This window comes from Xiphophorus hellerii, chromosome 6 (assembly GCF_003331165.1).
Source record: "Xiphophorus hellerii strain 12219 chromosome 6, Xiphophorus_hellerii-4.1, whole genome shotgun sequence".
In the NCBI taxonomy this organism is placed as follows: Eukaryota; Metazoa; Chordata; class Actinopteri; order Cyprinodontiformes; family Poeciliidae; genus Xiphophorus; species Xiphophorus hellerii.
This window is the reverse complement of record NC_045677.1, coordinates 9,260,124-9,280,011: the sequence shown is the minus strand read 5'-3', so window position 1 is coordinate 9,280,011 and position 19,888 is coordinate 9,260,124. Positions and strand designations below refer to the sequence as shown.

Sequence of the window (19,888 nt, the reverse complement as noted above, 5' to 3'; positions counted from 1 at the left end):
ACTAAGAGATTAAATGGATTAATCTCTTCCTGCTGTTGGCAGCTGACACTGTTGGGGAAAATATATCAAACTTAACTTGTTCATTGCTAATATGTTTATCAGCTGATGTTTCTTCCCAATAAAAACAATTATGCAGAACACAAAAAAAAACCTGCATCTTAAATTCCATTTTTTAAAACGTTTTCTACTCCTGTAAGATTACAATCAACAGCCATAATCACATGGTTATGATGTAAGCTAATTACAAAAGATGCTAATAACAGCGATGTTACACACAGAGTAACTTAGAAATAATGAAGCATCAGGTATGACTGGTTGGTGTGGGGGGGGGCCCCAAAAGAAAATCCGCTTAGGGTCCCAAAAAGGTTTGGACCGACCCTGATTTATTCAGTCAGCAGTGCGGTTAACATAGTGTAATATAAGAAGTGGCAAATACTTTTTCAGAGCTTGGTATGCTTAAAAAAACCCAGACATGAGAAATTTATAGTTCCAATGAAGACTTTATTAAGGAAAGAAAAAAAAAAAACAAATGCTCAGAATGACAAACGCTGCCAAAACTCAAGTGAACAAAATCCAGCGTGTAAAAAAAAAAGTGAAGAACCTGATCCAAATAAAAACCACTGTGGATTAAACTCAAGTGTTTTCAAACTTTGGTGTTAATACAAACTGATCAATGTGATTATAAGTGAAAATGATACATGGTGAAAAAAACAACGGAAACCAACGGACACACAAACTCGTCCCCTGATACGAGGGTCAAGTTAGGGCTCTTACCAAAAGGCAAAAGAAAGGGACACAAAAGGTCTGAAAGAGAGAGAAAAGAACAAATAACTGAAAAAAAGATGGATTACATGCTATTTTTATAAGAAATACTGATGAGATGTAGGTAGAAAAATATTACAATGAAACATTTTCAGATAAATAAATCAGTGAGAGGCGGAGAAGAGTAGAAGCAATGCTTCATATACTTGGAAAAAAAAAAGCATTGCACTGAAACCATAATGACCTGAACACTCACTACAGACAAATGCAAAAACACAGAGATCAGATGATCAAGTTTTCCCTTTTCCTGAAAGAGCAGCGACCTTGAAAATTTCGAAAAAAAAACAAAACAACCCCCCCACCCCCCGAGGAAATTATGAAGTAGTGTAGCCATCTCATAAAATACCCATTAATGAATCCCAGCATCAGAGCCCAAACGGCTTCGGCTGAGTCGCACGTGATCTACATGTGCAGCTCGGCTTCAAAACTCCGAATTAAAAACACCACAGACGCAACAGCAACCTTGTAAAATGTAACATTGGAATCGAGGAGGAAGAATTGCTTTTGTGTCTCCGTAGGCAGTAAGGCGTCAATGCCAAAAGATTTTAGGTTCTTCACAGTCCCTCTTTTTCCAGTTTCATTGCCCTGGTAGTCTTGTCATTTCAACCTGGACCAGGACTGAGGGCCCCCTCCCCTCGCTGTGGCATCCTTTTCACAGTCTGCCTCGATGAAAGCTGGTAAACATGGCGATGTAGTCGACCTGTTCACTGGAATCACCCGTGCAACATTAAAAACTGTTCCAGCACTTTAAAATCTGATTTTTTAAAAAAGGCTGTCTTTCATTAAATCGCGTGTCGCATTCAAACCTCCACTACCGAGATTTGTCAAGTGCTCTTAGAAACGACAAACATACTGAGACAGGAAACAAGAAAACAAGGAAGAAAAAGAAAAAAAGGTTATTGCCATGGTAGCTAATGTTGCAGCATTCGGTTTTGCTGGGCTCCTCTCAAACATAGGCACTGAGGTGAAGAAGAGTCTTTTTTTTCCCTCTTTAAAAAGAAAAAGTCTGGGAAGATAAACATCAAATATGGTCTTCGCTGGTTTTTACACCAGGGCTGGATAAGGCCAGGCCACGACCGCACGTAAATCAGGATGAAGGTGTGATTTTTAGCAACAAACTCTTCCTAAATATCCTTGAGTCTGACAAAAAAACAAACAATAAAAAAAAAAAACATGGCACTTGGACCATTTTGCTGCAACAACCTCCAGACTCTTTCAAAAATAAAAAAATTAAAAAAGCACACATAAAAGAGCTAATTATCCGATAAACATGACAGATCATCTCAACACACAAAAAATAAACTATAATGGTCTACTCAAATTCTGGCAAAGATATGAAGCGTGTTGAAACGCATTTCCTCATTTTGGCAAATAATAAAATGCAATATGGGATTATGAGTGAGAAATGAACGAATGGCACAGTTTTATCTGAGCTTTCAGATCAAATGATCAAAAAAAAAACCAACAACAACACAGCTTGCAGGTGAGGGGTTGATGTTCTCAACTGCAAGCGTTCTCCTAAAAACTAGCTCTACAAATAACAATAGAAGTTGAAAGAAACAAAGTCACATCTATATAATGGCACAAGCATACCGAAAAAAAAAAAGTACTACAAGACAAATACCCAGCGGGTGATGATAAAAAAAAAAACAAAACGCAAAGTACAACCTTAGATAGATACTTTTGTGTCCACTTTAAAGCATATTCTGCCATGTAGAAAACGACTCCCCATATAAACGACATTCACATAAGGCACTTCATTCTGTAAGAAAAGAGTCTCAGTCCTTTCTACTACCAGAAACTGCCTGCATAGCAACAATATGAGGACAAAATAGTTTCCAGGCTTTTGTGTGATACCACAAAAAGAGTCTAAAGATGGAAAGTTGATATTTTTTTGTCTTTTGGTTTTAAAAATGAGCACTTTACTGAATAGTAAAAGTCTGCCGATTTGAAAATAAAGACTAGAGTTCGTTCCTCTTAGTATTTTGTCCTCCGCTCTGTCCGCTTTCTGAGAGACACAGTGGTCCTGGGGTAATAAAGGTTTTAAAGTTCGTTTTTCTGATGGCACTCGGAAGGCAGCCAGTCACCAGGAGGAGAGACAGAGAGAGAGAGAGAGAGGGTTTCCACAGTGACGCGTTGCCGTAGAGTCGTCGTCCAGGGGCCGGAGACGACGACGGGCTGGAGCAAGGGACAGAGAGCGACCGATGGAGAGAAGGAGGAAGAGGAGGCCGGCGTGTCCTGCTACCTGCTCCGGAAGTTCTGCAGGACTCCGTAAACCTCGTCTTCTTTGCTGAGTCCCTCGAAAAAAGGCAGCAGGTCCAGGAGTTCTGTGTCATTCATGTCGTCGAACCAGGACTGAACTGGGACCTGGGCGGACAAGGAGCGACGTCAACACTCAGCTTGACGTACGATTCAAAGGACGTATTCTAATAACCCTCAGAACTTTGCAGAATAGTTGGATTTATATTTAGATTACACAGAGGTGGACTACAGCTGCTATCAAAATAAATATGGAAAACATTGAATTTTGTTATTGTAATGTAAAACCCAAGTAGAAACAGATGATAAACAAGAACTTACAGCATTTTCTGGATGGAAAATATAGGAGGCGGGCGAATTGTCGACAATAATAACGTTGTTGAGCTCCCGCCCCAGCCGACTGAGGTCTTTGACGTAGTTCCCTCTGTGAAACACGCAAGACTCTCTGAAGAGCCGCGCTCGAAAAACGCCCCACTGGTCCAGCAGGTCGGCCACAGGGTCCGCGTACTGTCCAAACAAACACACACACACACACAAACGCGTCACGTTGGCGAACATGAATACACACGTTTTCTTTTTATTTTAATGTAGAGCACAGAGAAATGTTTCAAGCCACAGTTCTAAGCAGAACAACTAAATGCAAAACTATTGTTTCAAAAGAAAAAGCATGGTATCCTCGATTAAATATTAAACAAGGAAGATGTCAGCAAATGCTAGTCTAGCTCACAAAAAGCGCTGTTGTTCCTAGCCTTTTACTCAGCATGTAAAATGGCTCTTAAAGCAATAATTACTACAGATGCACCAATCCGATATTAATATCTGTATCGGTGACAATGTCTACGATCTATAAGGGCTGATCTATTCAGTCTAATTCTATGCTTTATAATTCATTTAACATTCACTTTAGAATAACTAATTTCACTTTCTGAACAATTTGGAAAAAGAAGGTTTGTTGCAGTTTATTTAATTTTCTTTATTTATTTTACATTGGCTATTCTACTCCTAATTACACTGACTGAACCAATTAAAGTTGTTTTTACATGTTTGACCAAGCTTGAAGTACTTGTGCAGTTATCAATTCAATTTGTTATTTAGCACATTTATGTGTCTTTTCCTTTTAATAAACGTTTTAAGTCAATGCAGCTCAGATATTGTTATCTGGAGTGAAAAAGTGGATCAGTGCATCCCTAATAATTACAGGCAGGTTACTTGATTATCTCGTAAGAAAACTTACCGATTTATTATTGGAAAAGATACATAAAAGAAAAAAAAAAAAAAAGGACGACAACAAATCAAACAATATGAGAAGACCAAAAGAGCACAATAACAAAATGAAGTGTCACTAGTTAGTAGACAAAACAGAAAAATAAAAATAATAATAATAATAAATCCCCCAAACCTTAGCGAGACTGGCTGTGAAGAGCACACATTCAAACAACTCTCCCATCTTCTGGAGGAACTCGTCCACATGGGGCCTTTTCAGCACATACACCTGAACCAGAACCAAAGACATCCCATTAAAAACCCAACTCTTTCATTTCCACCATCTGACATTTTCACGTAGTTCAGCTGCAGCATCGATGTTAGCATTAGTACTTCCCACGTCCCTCGCTCTCCGCCCATTGGCCGACACCCAGTGCAAGTAATCATGAATAGGCCAACCAGGATACACACAGCCTATCCTGGATTACTTGAACTGGATACCAGTCAGTCTCTCCAGGGTCTTCACACAGGAAACAAACAGAAACTCCCCACCAATCCCCCAGCTCTTCTAAGAGTCACTCGTCTGCGTCACAAGAAATGTTTTTGGTTGTGTACAATACCTGATGAACGGTACCATCGATCTCCACCGGTACAATAAAATCAGCGTTACTGATGGGCTGCAGACACAAACAGAAAGCATGAGGATCACAGTACCGCAACCGAACAGCAGAGGTCCTGCTTGCAGCAGTTTTGGACAAAAGGTCCTAGCAGATGGTTTGACTGACGAGTTGCTCTTCTCTCTTTAACCTGCCTGGTAATCCAGCAGCCGAGACAATGAAGCAGCTATTTTAGGACTAACTAGACGGCGGGAGGAAGACCTGCTGGTAAAACGATCAAATGGGAGCAGAGTTACTCGCAGATAATGCCACAATTATAACAAACACAGAACTAGAGGTGTAGAGCCTGACAAGGTTTCTGCAGGTGTTTTAAGACGTTTTAAAGACTATTATGAATGAGATTTAAGACCAGTATCATGACAGAAATTTACCCAAAAAAAAGGAAATATTTTGACAAGCTTTTTTTTTTGCACAAAATCCACATAACATCACATTGGTTAGCAACAGAGGTGAGTCAGTGGCGAAGACAACCGTCGTCCAGTCAACTGGCGATAAATTTATATTCCCACATTATAGAGTTAAAAAAAAAAAGAAAAACCAGCTAGCTAGTTAGCAGTAGCTTCAACCGTCTCATGTCACAGAACAAAATGAAGATGTGAGAATGAGATCCCAAACGTTTGGTTGACAGAAAAGTTCTGCAAAAAAAAAAAACTACATAGAACATCCAAGGTTGAATAGTGCTGCCATGACAGGACTTAAAACCTGTGATCAACATATTTAAGTTCAATGTATATATTTTTATGATGAATTTAAGATTTTTTTAAGGATGCAGACACCCTGGAATAAACAAAACTTTACTAAGCAGTTAATTTTTGCCAGAACTTTTTATTAATGGCACAAAGGAAGACGACCAATTTTGACCTGCCGATTCCGCCACATACCAATTTCTTCTTGTTTTTTTTTTTTTTTTTGCCTGATTAAGTTGCTACATATAGCAGCTAAGTCTCTAAGTTGGCAACAGTAGGATGACTATTTATTTTACTTCATGCAAATAAAGTTTTTCCATTGCAGTTTTGCAAAACAAACCAATATTGATATGGCCAAAAAATACCACCTCATCCCAGCGCCAACATTTTTTATTTTTATTTTTTTTGAGAAATGTAAATTTATCTGAAATTGGTGCTTCCATTAAGCAAATTTAGTTTAGAAATTGCACAATTATATGAACACGCAGCTAGTAGCGGACTATCAAACCTTTGTGGAGGCAGGTAAAATTGGTGGACAAAAAAGTATTTGCTGAAAACCAATCTCCCGAAATTAAACGAAATTGTGGCAATTTATTGGTGCACTCCTATTTAAAACAAATACTGCTAAGCAGAAAGAACAGACACATTTACTGGTGACAAACGAGCAGAACGAGAACTTCAGTCCCTACTTACCTTAAAGGAGCTGTGCACGAGTGTTTCATCCAAGTCTATCACCACACACTTTCTACCATAGTCGGATATTTTCATCTCTGGTAGGAGGTATTTGGCTGGCGGCTGCAGAGAGGAAGAAGCGGATGATGTCAGATCTACTGAGAGAAACCTGGCATTAAGTGTGGCGTCCTGCAGAAGTTCCCAAACATATTGTGTTAGAAAGGCACATTTTCACGGCCAGCAAGGAAACTGAATTAAGCCAATTCCAGAATTACGCATGAAACTGGGTCAAAGCTTTAAAATGACAAACATGTCAATCCCTCGTTAGTGGGAATTTTCCTGCTACTCCCAAACACATGCAAAGTATTTGATGAGATGCAATCAAACGTCTGACTGTAGGGCAGACTTTCAGGTTTGTTTAAAGGGATCAGAGATCTGATTGTTCCAGATGTTCCTGGCGTAGATCTTTGTTCTCAGACTCCAGGTTTTCCAGAGTTTATGAAGTAAAATGGCAGATCTTTTAGTTATCAGGCTCCCAGTTGTAGCCCATGATGCAGAAACCCCGTTGACTATTAAGATCGAGCTTAAAACTTTGTTCTTTTAACAGGGAAACTACTTTCTTCCTGTTAAAAGGGAGTTTTTCCCTCTCCACCGTCGTTAGATGCTTTTACTGAGGATTATCACACCATTACAGTGATATTTTATTAAATAGAGTAAAGGTTCAAATCAGGCTTGTTGGTCAGATTGAAATACCCTTTTGAAAATAACTAAGCATAATTTTCTGTATTTAGAATGTTTTTTAATTGGCTAGATGTAATATTCTAATCTTAATTATTGTGTTTTCATTAACTGTCAGAGGAAATTCACCATAATTAACAGAACAAGGCCTGAAAACGATGTGTGTGACTAATCTTAAATAATGCGTTTCCCCTTATGGTTACTGAAATAAATTAACATTTGAATAAATATTCTAATTTATTAAACAGCATACTTTGTAAAGACAGGCAGGCCACTGCTTGCATATAAATATATTTGAGCAAATCTGAAGCAAATCATTTCAGATTTACTGATGTAAATCTGAAAGCAAGGTCATCTTTAATTTAGTTTGTCTCCGTTGGCGGGTTTGGAAAGTATAAACTGAGCTCCGACGTGTTGGAAAAGGTGTTGCTGTGTACTAAAAGTAGCAGATACAAACAGCCACACACGCGTTGCATCACATCTTCTAGTATTGGCCGTGCTTCAACTCTAGTAGCAGGAAATCGTCTCAAACTTTACAAATCATTAGCGACATCTAAGCTAGGCTGGATTACACTTGTTTGAAAGAGCAAAACGAAAATATCTGTGATGAGACGACAGGCTGTTAGTTGTTTATTTGACACTTTTGTGTTCCCCCCCCCCATTATAAGAGGTTGTGGGGGGTTATATGTTTGTCAGGAAATGCTAGTAAACCCAACCTACACGGGAAATGTGCCTCCGTGTCGTAACGGTGGCGTAGCAGAGAGTAGCAGAGCCTCGCTGATGAGTAATCTGATTTAGCCGGTCACAGGTAAGCAGATCAGAGCTTTGACTAAAGGGATCAATTAGTTTTACCCCAAGTGAGCTCACAAGCCAATGAATGAAGTGTTTGAATCATTTTTTTCACTTAATTTATTAGTGGCATGACAGGATAGCTCATAAAAATGGACGTTTCTGAAGCGAGCTGCTGAAACAGTTGTTAATAACTTATTAGTGGACTAAGTGTCATTCATGCATGTCAACTGTCTTGCAAAAGAACTCATATTTCAATACTACTACAATTCATATAATTTAACAGGATTTTATGAGATAGGCCAACAAACTAGTGCAGAATTGTGACGTAAAACAAAAATAAATCAAGCTTTACAACATTTCTGACCACAGTCTCAATGATGTAGCATGCATTTGCATTCAATTTTCATGACTGTTTATAATTTTTCTTCCACTTCACAATTGTGCACGACTTTGTGTTCAACTATTGCAACAAATCTGAGGTAGTAAATAAAATAAAAAAGTCCAAACATTTAAAGCAGGGCTGAAACGATTAATCAACTAATCGTGATTTATCAGTATTGAAATAATGGTCGGCTAATTTAGTAATCGATTAATCATTAAATGGAGTATACAGAGTCATAAGAAGGCCAACTGGTGGAAGAGCAACACACTCAGAGCAACAGCAATTACACCAATACTACAAAATATATACATTTAGCATTAAATATACATATAAAAAATGATCTGTGATTATATTCCAGTGAAGACTCAAGTAGTTTTAGCTTCACCCAGTTCAAATTCTGTAAAAAAAAATCCTATTAACCACTTTTGGTATCCAATTATTGATCTGGTTACAAATAAAAATTGTCAACATTATACTGTACTGATGTCAGGTCAGGCAGAAAAGGCTGAGCTTTTCACACGTTGACGTAGCTGCAGATGCGTCCTTTGTTACAAGTGATCAAACGATCACTAAAGGAATGCTACGTTCCAGCATTTTAGGCAACAGAATGTTTATCGTCTTATTTATTATTTGCATTTTAATGTACTTATAATGTTGTATAAAAAGGACTAGGTGGTTAAATTAAAAAAAGAAAAGCGAAATAAGCAGAATGTGCTCATCTGCTTATCCGATTAATCGTCTAATTGATTAATCGTCAAAACAATCGATACAATTATCATTAGTTACAGCCCTAATTTAAAGAGGGACATAAAATTTTTTTGCAAGTGCTCAACAGTTTTGTGAAATAGGTGCATCCATCACACACCTTCCACACATCCTGTGATATAATCAGCTGAAAATAAAAAGTGAAGCAATGAAGCAGATTTAAAGCTCTGTGAGGAGCCCAAACAGGGAGGCTGCACCAACCCACCGGCCTGCATGCAAGGAAGGAAAATAAAATGTGTATGATACATACACTAGGGACAGGGATGACCTCGACCTGGTCACACTACAACACAAGAGAAAATAACACACAAACAAAATCCAGGGTAAGGATTAGAAGAACACACACAAACACAACAGATAAAGGTCACAGAATCAAACACTAACAAAGACGCTATTCACAAAAGATGAAATAAACCTGCAGAGTAAGCTCTGTCCGACGTAGCCTGGGTTTATCCTACCTTGGGAGGCGATCCGTTCTCCTCAACAGGTGGAGGCAGAGTGCTGTTGGTGGCTGGTGGCTCCACATTGTAGTTGCGAAAGCAACAGAAGAACGTGCTGAATATGCTTCGGCTCCTCTGCTTCTTCAGGCTGCTGTTCGACTGGGATGCTGTCGAAAAAGAACAGGCGCAGGTACAGGAGAAGGGGGTGAACTTGTAGAAATGCTAGCAGAGATGTCGATCACAGTTAGGCAGCAGGCAGGAAATTACAGATCCACCCATAAGGCTTTTCCTAAACAAAAACGGTTTTCAGTTGAAAGTATCCGAGATCCGACTGGCCCGTTACAATTTTTCTCCCGAGGACAAACATGACAGAGGTCAAAGGTGCTGCACGCGCCTTGATACAAAGAGTGACTTCAAACTGAAAAGGACTTGCATGATTTTCCCCATTTATTCACCAAATATATCCCTGAACGAAGATAAAATGATTCAGAAAATGAATCGTGATGAATCGATTTTTGAAATAATGATCGACTGATTTAATAATTAATTGATTAACTGGAAAGCACCTTTTAGTGCATTTCTAATACTGTATGAAAAATGGATGAAGTGGTCAAATGAAAAATCTGCAGAATGTGCCCAAAATGTCTTTATGCAATTAGTCGCCAGAAAAATCAGTTACTAAAACCAAACCTTACCTGCAGCCCTATCCCTAATCTTTATCTGCTTTTTATTAAACTCAAAACAAAACACATCAAACTACATGCTGTTGGTTGATGTATTTATATTTCATAAATAAAACCAAAAAAAGGAGAAAAAACTGATTTTTCAGTATTTGACCTGCAGATAAACCATAGACGATTAAGGAAAAATAAATTTAAATTTTAACAAATTGGCCCTCAGACTGGAACATCTCTACTAAAAAGTATTTAGATTTAATAATTCCTGTCAAAAGTACAGACTGATGAGATAACTACTTAGCTCAATAGCGTTGAGGCCATTGAACAAACTAAACAATAGCCTGAACAGTGCGACCAAGGTGCATTCGGGCTGATTTTGGAGACGACCTCTGGAAGAACAACTGATCAGAAAATAACTCTGCTGGCTGGATGACCACATCACTCAAACGCTGCGACAGTTCAGAGCGCGCTCTACTCCAATTGCAAATCGCCTCTCATTCCTGAACTGCGTAGCACGGACTAAATCAGACGCCGAGTCTTTATTAATAGGGACGACTCAGAAGCTGCACAATCCTCCTAACCCAACCCCCAGAAGTGGCGTCCATCGCCTGATTGGACAAGATCCTTAATTTTTTTTTTTAATTCACGATAGTTTCCCCTCCTGTTTGAGCTGGCAGGTGAGTGACGGAAGCAGCCTGAACATGCAGAGAAGAGGGAGGAGGAGGAGGAGGAGGAAGAGGGAGGCCCTCAGACCCCACAGAGACTATACTTGGCTGCATTCCTCTCCAGCCATTAACCCCACAGCTCCCCCCCAGCAGAATGCAGCCAGAGCGCCAGCGCACAGCAAAAAATCTTTACGTCAAATCTTTCGGCATCTTAATATTGTGACACTTTGGACTCCTGACCTTAAACAAATAAAACAGGAAGCGCATCAGTCCCAAAAGAAGAAATGTTTCACTCTGTTCACTGTAATGTTCCCTGAGGCGATTGTTCACAGCTGTGTTTGGAGGAATAAAATACTCCTGCACATGCAGATTACAGCAGCATGTCGCAGTTACTTGTAATGCTGTCTGCTCTGTCGTTTCCTACAGCTTTGACTGACGTTAATTACAGCCTTTTGAGCAAAGACATGCTGGGTATTTAGGCCATCTGATCAGTGGCTTAAGTCCCTTCACTAAAACAGAACTATAGACTCAACAAGGATGCAAAGTGCTGTGAAAAACTATTGCTTTCCTCTTATTGTCTCACTTCAAACCTAACATTTTATTTTCAGAAGTGACTTTCAGATGATGATTGTAAAAATTTAAAAAAAAGAGCAGAAGCAGGCTATCCAATCATACCTGGACTTTGGGAAAAGTAATAAACCCATTTGTTAAGTCACAAATTGATAATTATTTTATTAATGGAAGATTCTATCGATTTTTCTCATGATTAATTGGATTTGAAAAATTGCGCAATCTGAACTGGGTGAAGCTTAAACTATCGCAATAGGGAAGTGTCTTTACTTTGTGAAAAAGTCAAAACATTCTTGGAGTAGCAGAAGTTAGCAAGGCAGTCAAACGTTGAAAAAAATTTACAGACAGTTTTTCCTCTTAAAAACAAAATGTAATTCTTTGGTTCAATTACTGCTTTGACTGTTGTTCTTTCAGAAAATGGCTATTTTTAGAGTATGTATACACCAGTTAACGATTAATCGATTACTAAATTAGTTAATGATTATTTCAATAATGGATTAATCACGATAAATTGTTTCAACCCTACATAAATTAACTTAGTCACATTTTTTAATGCACTAGTCAAACTCAGGCCTCAGTGTGTAAAAATCAAAGTTTTTTAAACAGTACCACTGTTTAAAACCCCCCAAAGAAGATTAAATAATTTTTACAATCTAAAGAGACATTTTGCTATTAGGACAGCCAAATAAAACTCATTTAGAGTCGTAGATGACACATGACGCTTTACAAAAATTATTATTAAAGACACAGTGTTTAAGTTCTATTTTTAGGATTTAAAATAAAGAAAAATAAAGGAAGGGATTGTTTTAAAGCTCAGATTCCAACCTAATAATAAAACAGAACTAAAAACATACTACTGGTACTTTTTTGTCATCCTTTGTGGAAATTCAGTGCAAATATTGCAAGAAAAACAGTTAAAATCCTGCATTTATTATTTGTATTTAACAAGATTGGCTAAAAATTAGGAACCAGTCAAAGTTATTGACAGCCACAGCGGAAGGTCCAAAGAGCCACTTAGACAGCCGCCTCTTCTAGTCTAAACTGATCTTTTCCAAAAAGAGGTCATGTGAATCCCTTACTGGTGATCGTTGGCTGTAATAGAAAGATGTCATATTACTGTGATTACTTTTTGAAAAAGTAAATATCCTTGGGGTGGTAGAAGTTAGAAAGGTAGACATATGTAAACTGCGTTAATCCGCCTCATCAGCCGGGATCATTTCTAAACCACAAGACCTGTGAGGTTCAGGAGCGGAGCGTCGTCGCTGCTAGTCTGACACAAAGCTTATCAGATCGCTGATGACCTGATGACCTGATACAACTGGCAGGTTCAACCAATGTAACTTCACACAGAAACACAAATGAACAAAATGGTCCCAAATTTAAGAGTTCGTTAGGAATTACAGACTGACAGCACTTTGCTAACTTTTAACTCTACTGACAAGAATTATAGTTTGACTGAAAATATTCATTTTCTGACAAACATCAGTACTAGGATGTACTTGCTTATTAAGCTTACTGATACTACACATTTCTAAAAAGGGTGAAGGAAATATTACTGATAACTTTGAGAATCTAACGTACAATGAAGTCAAGTTTAGTGCTTATGATATTTAAATTGGTTTTATAGTCTGAAACAGTGAAGGGTGAAACCTAAAGCAGAATAAACTTTTGGAAAGACGAGGTAATCAAACAGACTGGGCTTCCTTTCAAACTAAAAAAATACCCTCATCAGCAACACCGTTTGTACTTATCCACTGGACTTTGTCTCAGCTCTCCGACTCTGAAAAGTAAACCAGACCAGTGAGGCAGCCGTCACCTTCCAGTGAATCACCTTCCAGTGTTCATTCACCCACAGCCCATCAGAACCATATAGGATGACTGGATCACAATGCAAGTGTATGCGTCATCATTTTTTAACAGGAAGTTAAGTCCTAAACAAAGCTAAACAATCAAACAAAAAAAAGATGACAAAAATGCTGTAGTGACTTTGTTCTAGTCACAGAGCCATCAGACCCCCACTCACCAACGGTAGGCGATATGAACGTAAAAATTTAATCCCCATATTTTGCAGAATTTATTGCGATAAGCAGTGACAGTAAAAAGGTTTTTACAACTTCTTCGCAGTCTTTTCAGGCAACTAACTTCATGGCTGGCATCTCACTGCTGTCAAAAAATACACAAAAACTGTTCAAAAAATTTAAAACAGACTTCTTCAGGACAGTTGAAAAAAGTGACTTTTATTACTAAATTACGCTGTATTTGATCAGATTTTCACATTTATTGATTCTCTCCTTGAAACAAAAGTGGAGGAAATAGTAAAACAATAGTTCAGGTAGTTTTGGGGGCTTTTAAAAATGTTATTAATTGGAACTTACTATTGTCATGATGAATCTAAATACAAGGTTTCCCCAAGAAAACTTGCTCAGCCTGGTGGTTGGGCGCTAAGGCAGTCAATTATCCAGCCGCCCGTTGTGTTTTTGAGTTTAAAAATGTTTAAAGTTGACAGGAAATTTGAAAATATCACTTGATAATTATGAGGTATTGAAGATCAATACCTGAACACCAACTATAAAGTCTTAAAAAAATGCAAACATTTTAAAAAGACATTAAAAAAAAAGAAGCAATGTTTAGCCAGGTGGGGGCACAAGTAAAGCCTGGTGGCCCGCCAGGCTTGTAATACACAGAGGGAAACCCTGAAATACCTTTTACAATTTTTCTTTTCCACAATAAAGATAAATCTCCGATTCCTATTACTCACATGAAATTTAGGTCAATATTCCTGCGAGGCAAAAAAGAAAAAAAAAATAGAAAAAAACCCAATTTCTCCCTGATTTTACTACTATTCAGTAGGTTAGGTGTACACAGGTCACACATGTCAGGTTATTAAGAACCCTGGTTAGTTTTTGTACCAGTTCAAACAATGGAAGACCACCATTTACATTCATAAAAGCAGCAATCAAGCAGCTCATTGGATAAACAAATCTCCTGTATATTGTGATAGTCCTATTAAAATAACAACTGTAAAATCTTTCTTGTTGTTTACATCAAAATTATTATAGCCCTCCAAACTGGCTTTTGCAGAACATAAAGAGCAAACAAAACAAAACCTGATAATTTATTAACCTATTTCCAGGGAGAGATGACCGAAAGACTCGCTGACTAAAGGAATAGGCAGGAATTGCTTTACGTTGTGTCAAGGCTCAACTCTCTCCTGCTTTACAGACTCTTAGCTGAGTGCTATTTTCAAACAGCGTTGCAATGAACCAGTGTGAATTTAAAGCGTCTGTGTGTACTGCCATGGCTCCTGTATTTCCACCATCTGACCGTTTATATAATATATATTTATATAAAAATATAAGAGGACAGATAATGACACCTGATCAAACCAAAATACCTGGATGATATTTAGCTGGTCAATAAACTTTCAACCACATTTCTTTACAGCAGACTTTCAGTAACAGATTATAGAAAAAATAAAACAAATTGATAAACATATGGGCAGTACAAAACCACATATTTAGAAAACAAATAGTAATCAGATTTTATAATTAAGCACATTTCTAAAAGAATATTTTTACCAAGATTTTCTTTTTCTCTTTGGTTTGATCTGACAGCAAGAAGTTAAAAAAACATTATTTCAAACTGTCAGAGAGGAAAACAACTTCTGTAAAACATTTAACTGCTTAGCACCTTAAGAAGAAAACAAAAACTTTCAAAAATATTTTATGTTTATTGTCGAATAAACTTTAAAGTTTAATAAAATTTCCATGGAAAATACCAAAATCTCAGAATATTGTCTTTGAAATCACTACTTCATATATTGGTAAAATTACTGCATCTTAAGCTGAGCAGTAACCTCAAGTTGCAAGGCTGCTTATCACTGCATCATAAAGTGAGATACAGTGATATTGTCTAAGGCTAAGCTAAATCCCACCTGCAATGTTAATCTCCTTAAAGTCCCACATACCTCCCATCATCATCTCTGATGATGCCCACACAAGTCTCGGTCACAGAGACTCCATCTCGGTTACCGCACCATGTATCTGCACCCTGCGAGGAAAATACGCTGTTGTGCTCCAAATAACTTCAGTTCTCACATTACTAACGATCTGATAAGCAACATGGTAACATGAGCGACTGACCCGCACCTCGCAAACCTGGGTGACACCCCGGTCAGAGCAGAGTACGTATATTAAGAGCATCAGTGAGGATCATTGTTGGGCGGCACGGACTAAAAATAACACATTTGCTTTGCATAAAGTATGAAAGGGCCGAGTTAGATGGCTGTACAGTTCACTGGATGATGGGATAGTCCTGACAAAATTACTGGTAATAAGACTTCTTAGTGCACAGGAGTACATTTGAAGAATGTTGCATGTGAGGATTAGATAATTATAATATAATTATAACTCTTATAATTAAGAGCCATGCTTTAAAGCCAAAGATATTCAACTTCAGAGTTCATACAACATTTCTATATTCATCCAGACTCAAATTTTCTAATTTTAAGTCAGTTTTTGTAGGCCGGTCTCCATTTCCCACTAGCATACACATTTAATAAATATTTAGTAAGAGCTTGGATTTCTGTTTTTTTTTTTTTTCCATCCTGAGAAAAGTATTAAAGGTGTTCAAAGTTGTATGACAAGCATTTGTAAAAACTGAGGGTTTATGTCTTTAAATGAAACAATTACTCTCCCATATAAAGGGTAATTGGGAGGGTAATTACCTTCCTAATTGCGCAATTAACTGAGCTATTAACTGAGATCCTCCTGTGGTTGCAAAATATTGACATTTTATTGGGTTTTGCAAAACGTCCTAATGTCTTCCCCTTCTCCTCCGTCATTCTTGATCTTTAGCATTTCATTTATTGATCGCAAAGGCCAGCCGGACTTAGTTGACAGTTTTCCTAAGGGCTGCAACACAGTTTGTAATGCAAGAAAAAAAAAAAGAATTTAATAAACAATTCACCATGCCGCCTCCTTTATCAAATTCAATTCACAGAGGTGCTACAAAGCAGGTGCTGTCGGGTGACATTCATGCAAACTGAAACTGTTTTTAAGTTTCAATCTATTCAGCAAATAAAACAAATATGAAAAGAAAAAAAAAACAAAACAGAATTTTCTGTATTTGATGTTCAAATCACAGACGGGTAAAAATCGGCCAATTCCGACCTCTCGCTGATTGATCGGTGCATCTCTAATTTCAGGTACCATGCTAAAAACAAACTCCAGGCTTATCGTCACCAGGACGCAGCGCCAGCTGACTCTCCTGTAGTAACTTCCAAGAATCGCCTTCCCTCATTTACATTACAGGTCCGCTCTCAGATAATGTGGTCCAATTTTTTTTTTTTTTTTTAAAAGTAGCCTGATGCACTTAGATAAGCTGCTTATTAATCTATCACTGCTACACAGCGTGTGTTGTATTACACCGAGAAAGCGCAGTGTTCAATTTAACGCGGATCGCTATTAAAATTTTCACCAACTTTTAAAGTGCAAAAAGCACACCTGAGCGCTCATACTATCCAAGCAAGCACTCAAAAGTAACGCTAAGCTAACTTCCCTAAGGATGGCTAACTTAACTTGTTGCAAGCATTATAATTGCAGTGCAGCTGTTTTGATCGGACTGTCAGAGGTCGGTGACTCCAAAACAACCAGCAAGCGCAAATAAAAGTAGTTAGCCACCTAGCATTACTACCCTGAGATGAGTTCTCCTTACCTTTTTCTTGGTTAAAAGAGATTATTTCCTCCTCCTTCGGGTTGGAAACTTGAGTTATTATGGACATGTGGTCCATTGAGGCGGGTGTTTATTCTCGGTTCGTCTTGCAACAATGTTATTCGTGGTAACGCGCTTGCTTCGTCTGCTAGCTCCACTAAGCTAGCAGTTGACGCCGAGGGCGAGCAGCTTGGCCACAAAGCCAGGAAACCGTCTGAGGCGAAGCGTTGTGGCAGCGGTGGGAGCCAGCCAGCTAGCACGGTGCTGTTCGGAGGCTGTCATCTATGGCTGTCCGAAAAAATAAAAAATAAAAATTAAATCGTTTCGAGTTAGTGCTTATGAGCCGCTTCGGCAATGTCTCTGTCAAAAAAAAAAGAATAAGAAAAACAAGAAAACTAAAAATCGACCTTAAACTACAAACTAAGTAAAGTCGGAAAGCAGCTTTGGGGTTAGCCAGTTAGCTCCGAATATCCAATGAGAGGCCGTCCCTGTCTGGAACAGCGCTGAAAACACTCCGAAGCTCCTTCTGGGGAATTGCTGCCCGTCCAAAAAAATAAAAAATACAACAACAACAAAAAAAACAAGCATGAATTACTCACAAGTGGCTCGGCGTCTTAAAAGGGAGACATGCACTTTTTAAGCAGCGTTTCACATCTGGTGGCCCGACATTCCCTGTGCAACATGGAGGCTTTATGTATTTTGAGTTCCATCTGAAGCGGGGGCGTTGGAGTGGGAGGGGGCGGTTTGTCTCCGTGATGGATTCTCTCCAGCAGGCGGGCGGGCGGCTCAAACTCACCGCACTACGTTGCTCAATCCGTGCAGCTGGCTGGACGCTGCTCTCCCCTCCTGCACTATCGAACGCAACAAATTACGAAATCCGAATGACATGCATTTAATAAAATAAACTCAAATACAATCTACTTCAGCTGCAAAAACTATCCAACATTACTTACACATCGAGCATCTAGTTTAGCTATTTCCCGTAACGTTTGGTGAGTGTTTTGTCAACGTTTAAGGACTTCTGAAAAACCTGGGGCGCCATCTAGTGTTTAAATCAGTGAAATGCATTTAGGATGCTAAAACACTTGCTAGGTACGGAAGAGGATTAGGGCCACCGAAAAAAAAAAAAAAATTCTGAGATTAAAGTTCTGACTTTAAACTCAGAATTTATTTATTTTTTTTCCGGTGGCCCTAATCCTCTTCCGTTGCTAGGCGTTACAACAGAGCTCAGATTTAACTTTTTACTGTTTTCTTTCTGTTACTGTTCAAAAATCACCTCGATGTGTTTGAGGACAGTACTGAACCATCAGCATCATGGAAACCAAGGAACATTGGGACAGCGTCAATAACAGGTAATAAATAGTTAATAAAGCCCAACAAGACATAGCTGTTCATTTAAACTCAAAATACCCTCAAAATTCACATCTTAAATGTGGTTGGTTCTAATTAAATTTCTGTCTTTTGATTTTGATCCATACTTTTTTCCCCCCATTTACATATAGCGGGTGTACTGGTTCCAGAATTCATATTTATTACTTAGATCCAATTAATAAATCATTAAACAGGCCTGTCAATAACATGAGACACATATGAGCAAGGGGTCTGCTTCTACATTAAGCTTGACAAATATGTGAATAACTAAAAGTATAAAATTTCACCAGGACTAATAATTGCAGAGTTTTTCTGTTTTTCTTTTTTATATATAATGTATATATATTTTCACTCGGTAGTAACAACCATTATCAAGCATTTGTGGTGATAAAAACATGAAGCAAGCCTACTCTTGGATTTGAAGTCAACTTTAACGAGAACCCCCTATTTTTAATTAATTAATTTATTTATTTATTTTAGCCATTCTGAAATGCTTTAGATCATTTCCTCGCTGAATAATACAAGTGTACAGATGCTTAAAGTCAACATCTGGTGGCTGGGGGTATGTTTTTAGCTGAATATATTTGGCACAACTTTCTATTTCACGATTAAAGACTTATTATTTACTTTAAAAAAATTCCCCAATAACAAATGAATAAAAATTTATATTCAAATGTAGACTAATTGTAAAACTTTTCTTAATACATAGCGAATTTATTTAAATTAATTTGTTATGATTTAGGATCAATAACAAATGGATCTGAATTTGGATCAGGGTTTGGTATTTAGTTATTCTTGTCTGATACATTTTTTTATGATCTGAATCATTTAATAGCAACAAAAAATAAATACAGAAGAAATCTTCAACACCTTATCTAAGTACAGTACAATAGTGCGTAGAAATTAAAAATTATTTTTTTGAGTCACAAAATTGCATAAATGCGTCAACTTTGGACTTTCCGAGGTGTAAGCAAACACATTATAGGCGTGCCACCCGCTCTTATAAATCACATAATTTCTGTATTTAACAGCAGCTGTTAAATACAGTAAATGCTGACTAGAAATCATTTATACACCTTTGTTTTGGCGCCCTCTCTAAGGTAGCGCCCATGTCCGTCGCGCCACTGCATAAATGACTAAAGTGAGTACAAGAAAACGGCTAAATGAGTCGAGTAAAACAAAAAATAAAGACCACGTTTGTTTTCCGCAAGACCCAGGCTTTCTATGTTTCATTGCTTTGTTTCCTTTGTTTTGCTCAAATATCCAATCGCGTCTAAATCCATCACCGTTTGCTTAGCGATTCGTTTTTGATTAGAGCTGCTGTTACTGCACTGGATGCAATCCACCACCCTGCTCAGAGTGTTTCGCTCTGGTGCTGACGGGCTGGTTGTGGACCACCCCTCAATGCGGTTCTATAGTGAAGCATAAATATATCCCCCTCCTCCTCCTTCTACTTC

General features: G+C 38.0%; 1 protein-coding gene across 3 annotated transcripts; it reads right to left on the bottom strand.

Moving 5' to 3' along the window:
* Positions 1-480: 480 nt before the first annotated feature.
* On the bottom strand, positions 481-18,005 carry LOC116721803 (CTD small phosphatase-like protein). Of its 3 annotated transcripts, none has more exons than XM_032565778.1 (9): positions 17,468-18,005; positions 17,064-17,348; positions 9,455-9,603; positions 9,247-9,279; positions 6,341-6,442; positions 4,905-4,961; positions 4,481-4,573; positions 3,403-3,588; positions 481-3,189 (listed from the first exon to the last, which is right to left on the bottom strand). In XM_032565778.1, exons 2-9 carry the CDS (start codon positions 17,137-17,139, stop codon positions 3,064-3,066), a joined length of 822 nt encoding a protein of 273 aa, XP_032421669.1. In that variant the 5' UTR covers positions 17,140-17,348; positions 17,468-18,005; the 3' UTR covers positions 481-3,063. The 3 variants fall into 3 exon arrangements, with proteins under 3 accessions (XP_032421669.1, XP_032421668.1, XP_032421670.1); XM_032565777.1 differs by having other exon boundaries at positions 17,660-18,005; XM_032565779.1 differs by lacking the exon at positions 9,247-9,279 and having other exon boundaries at positions 17,660-18,005.
* Positions 18,006-19,888: the final 1,883 nt, after the last annotated feature.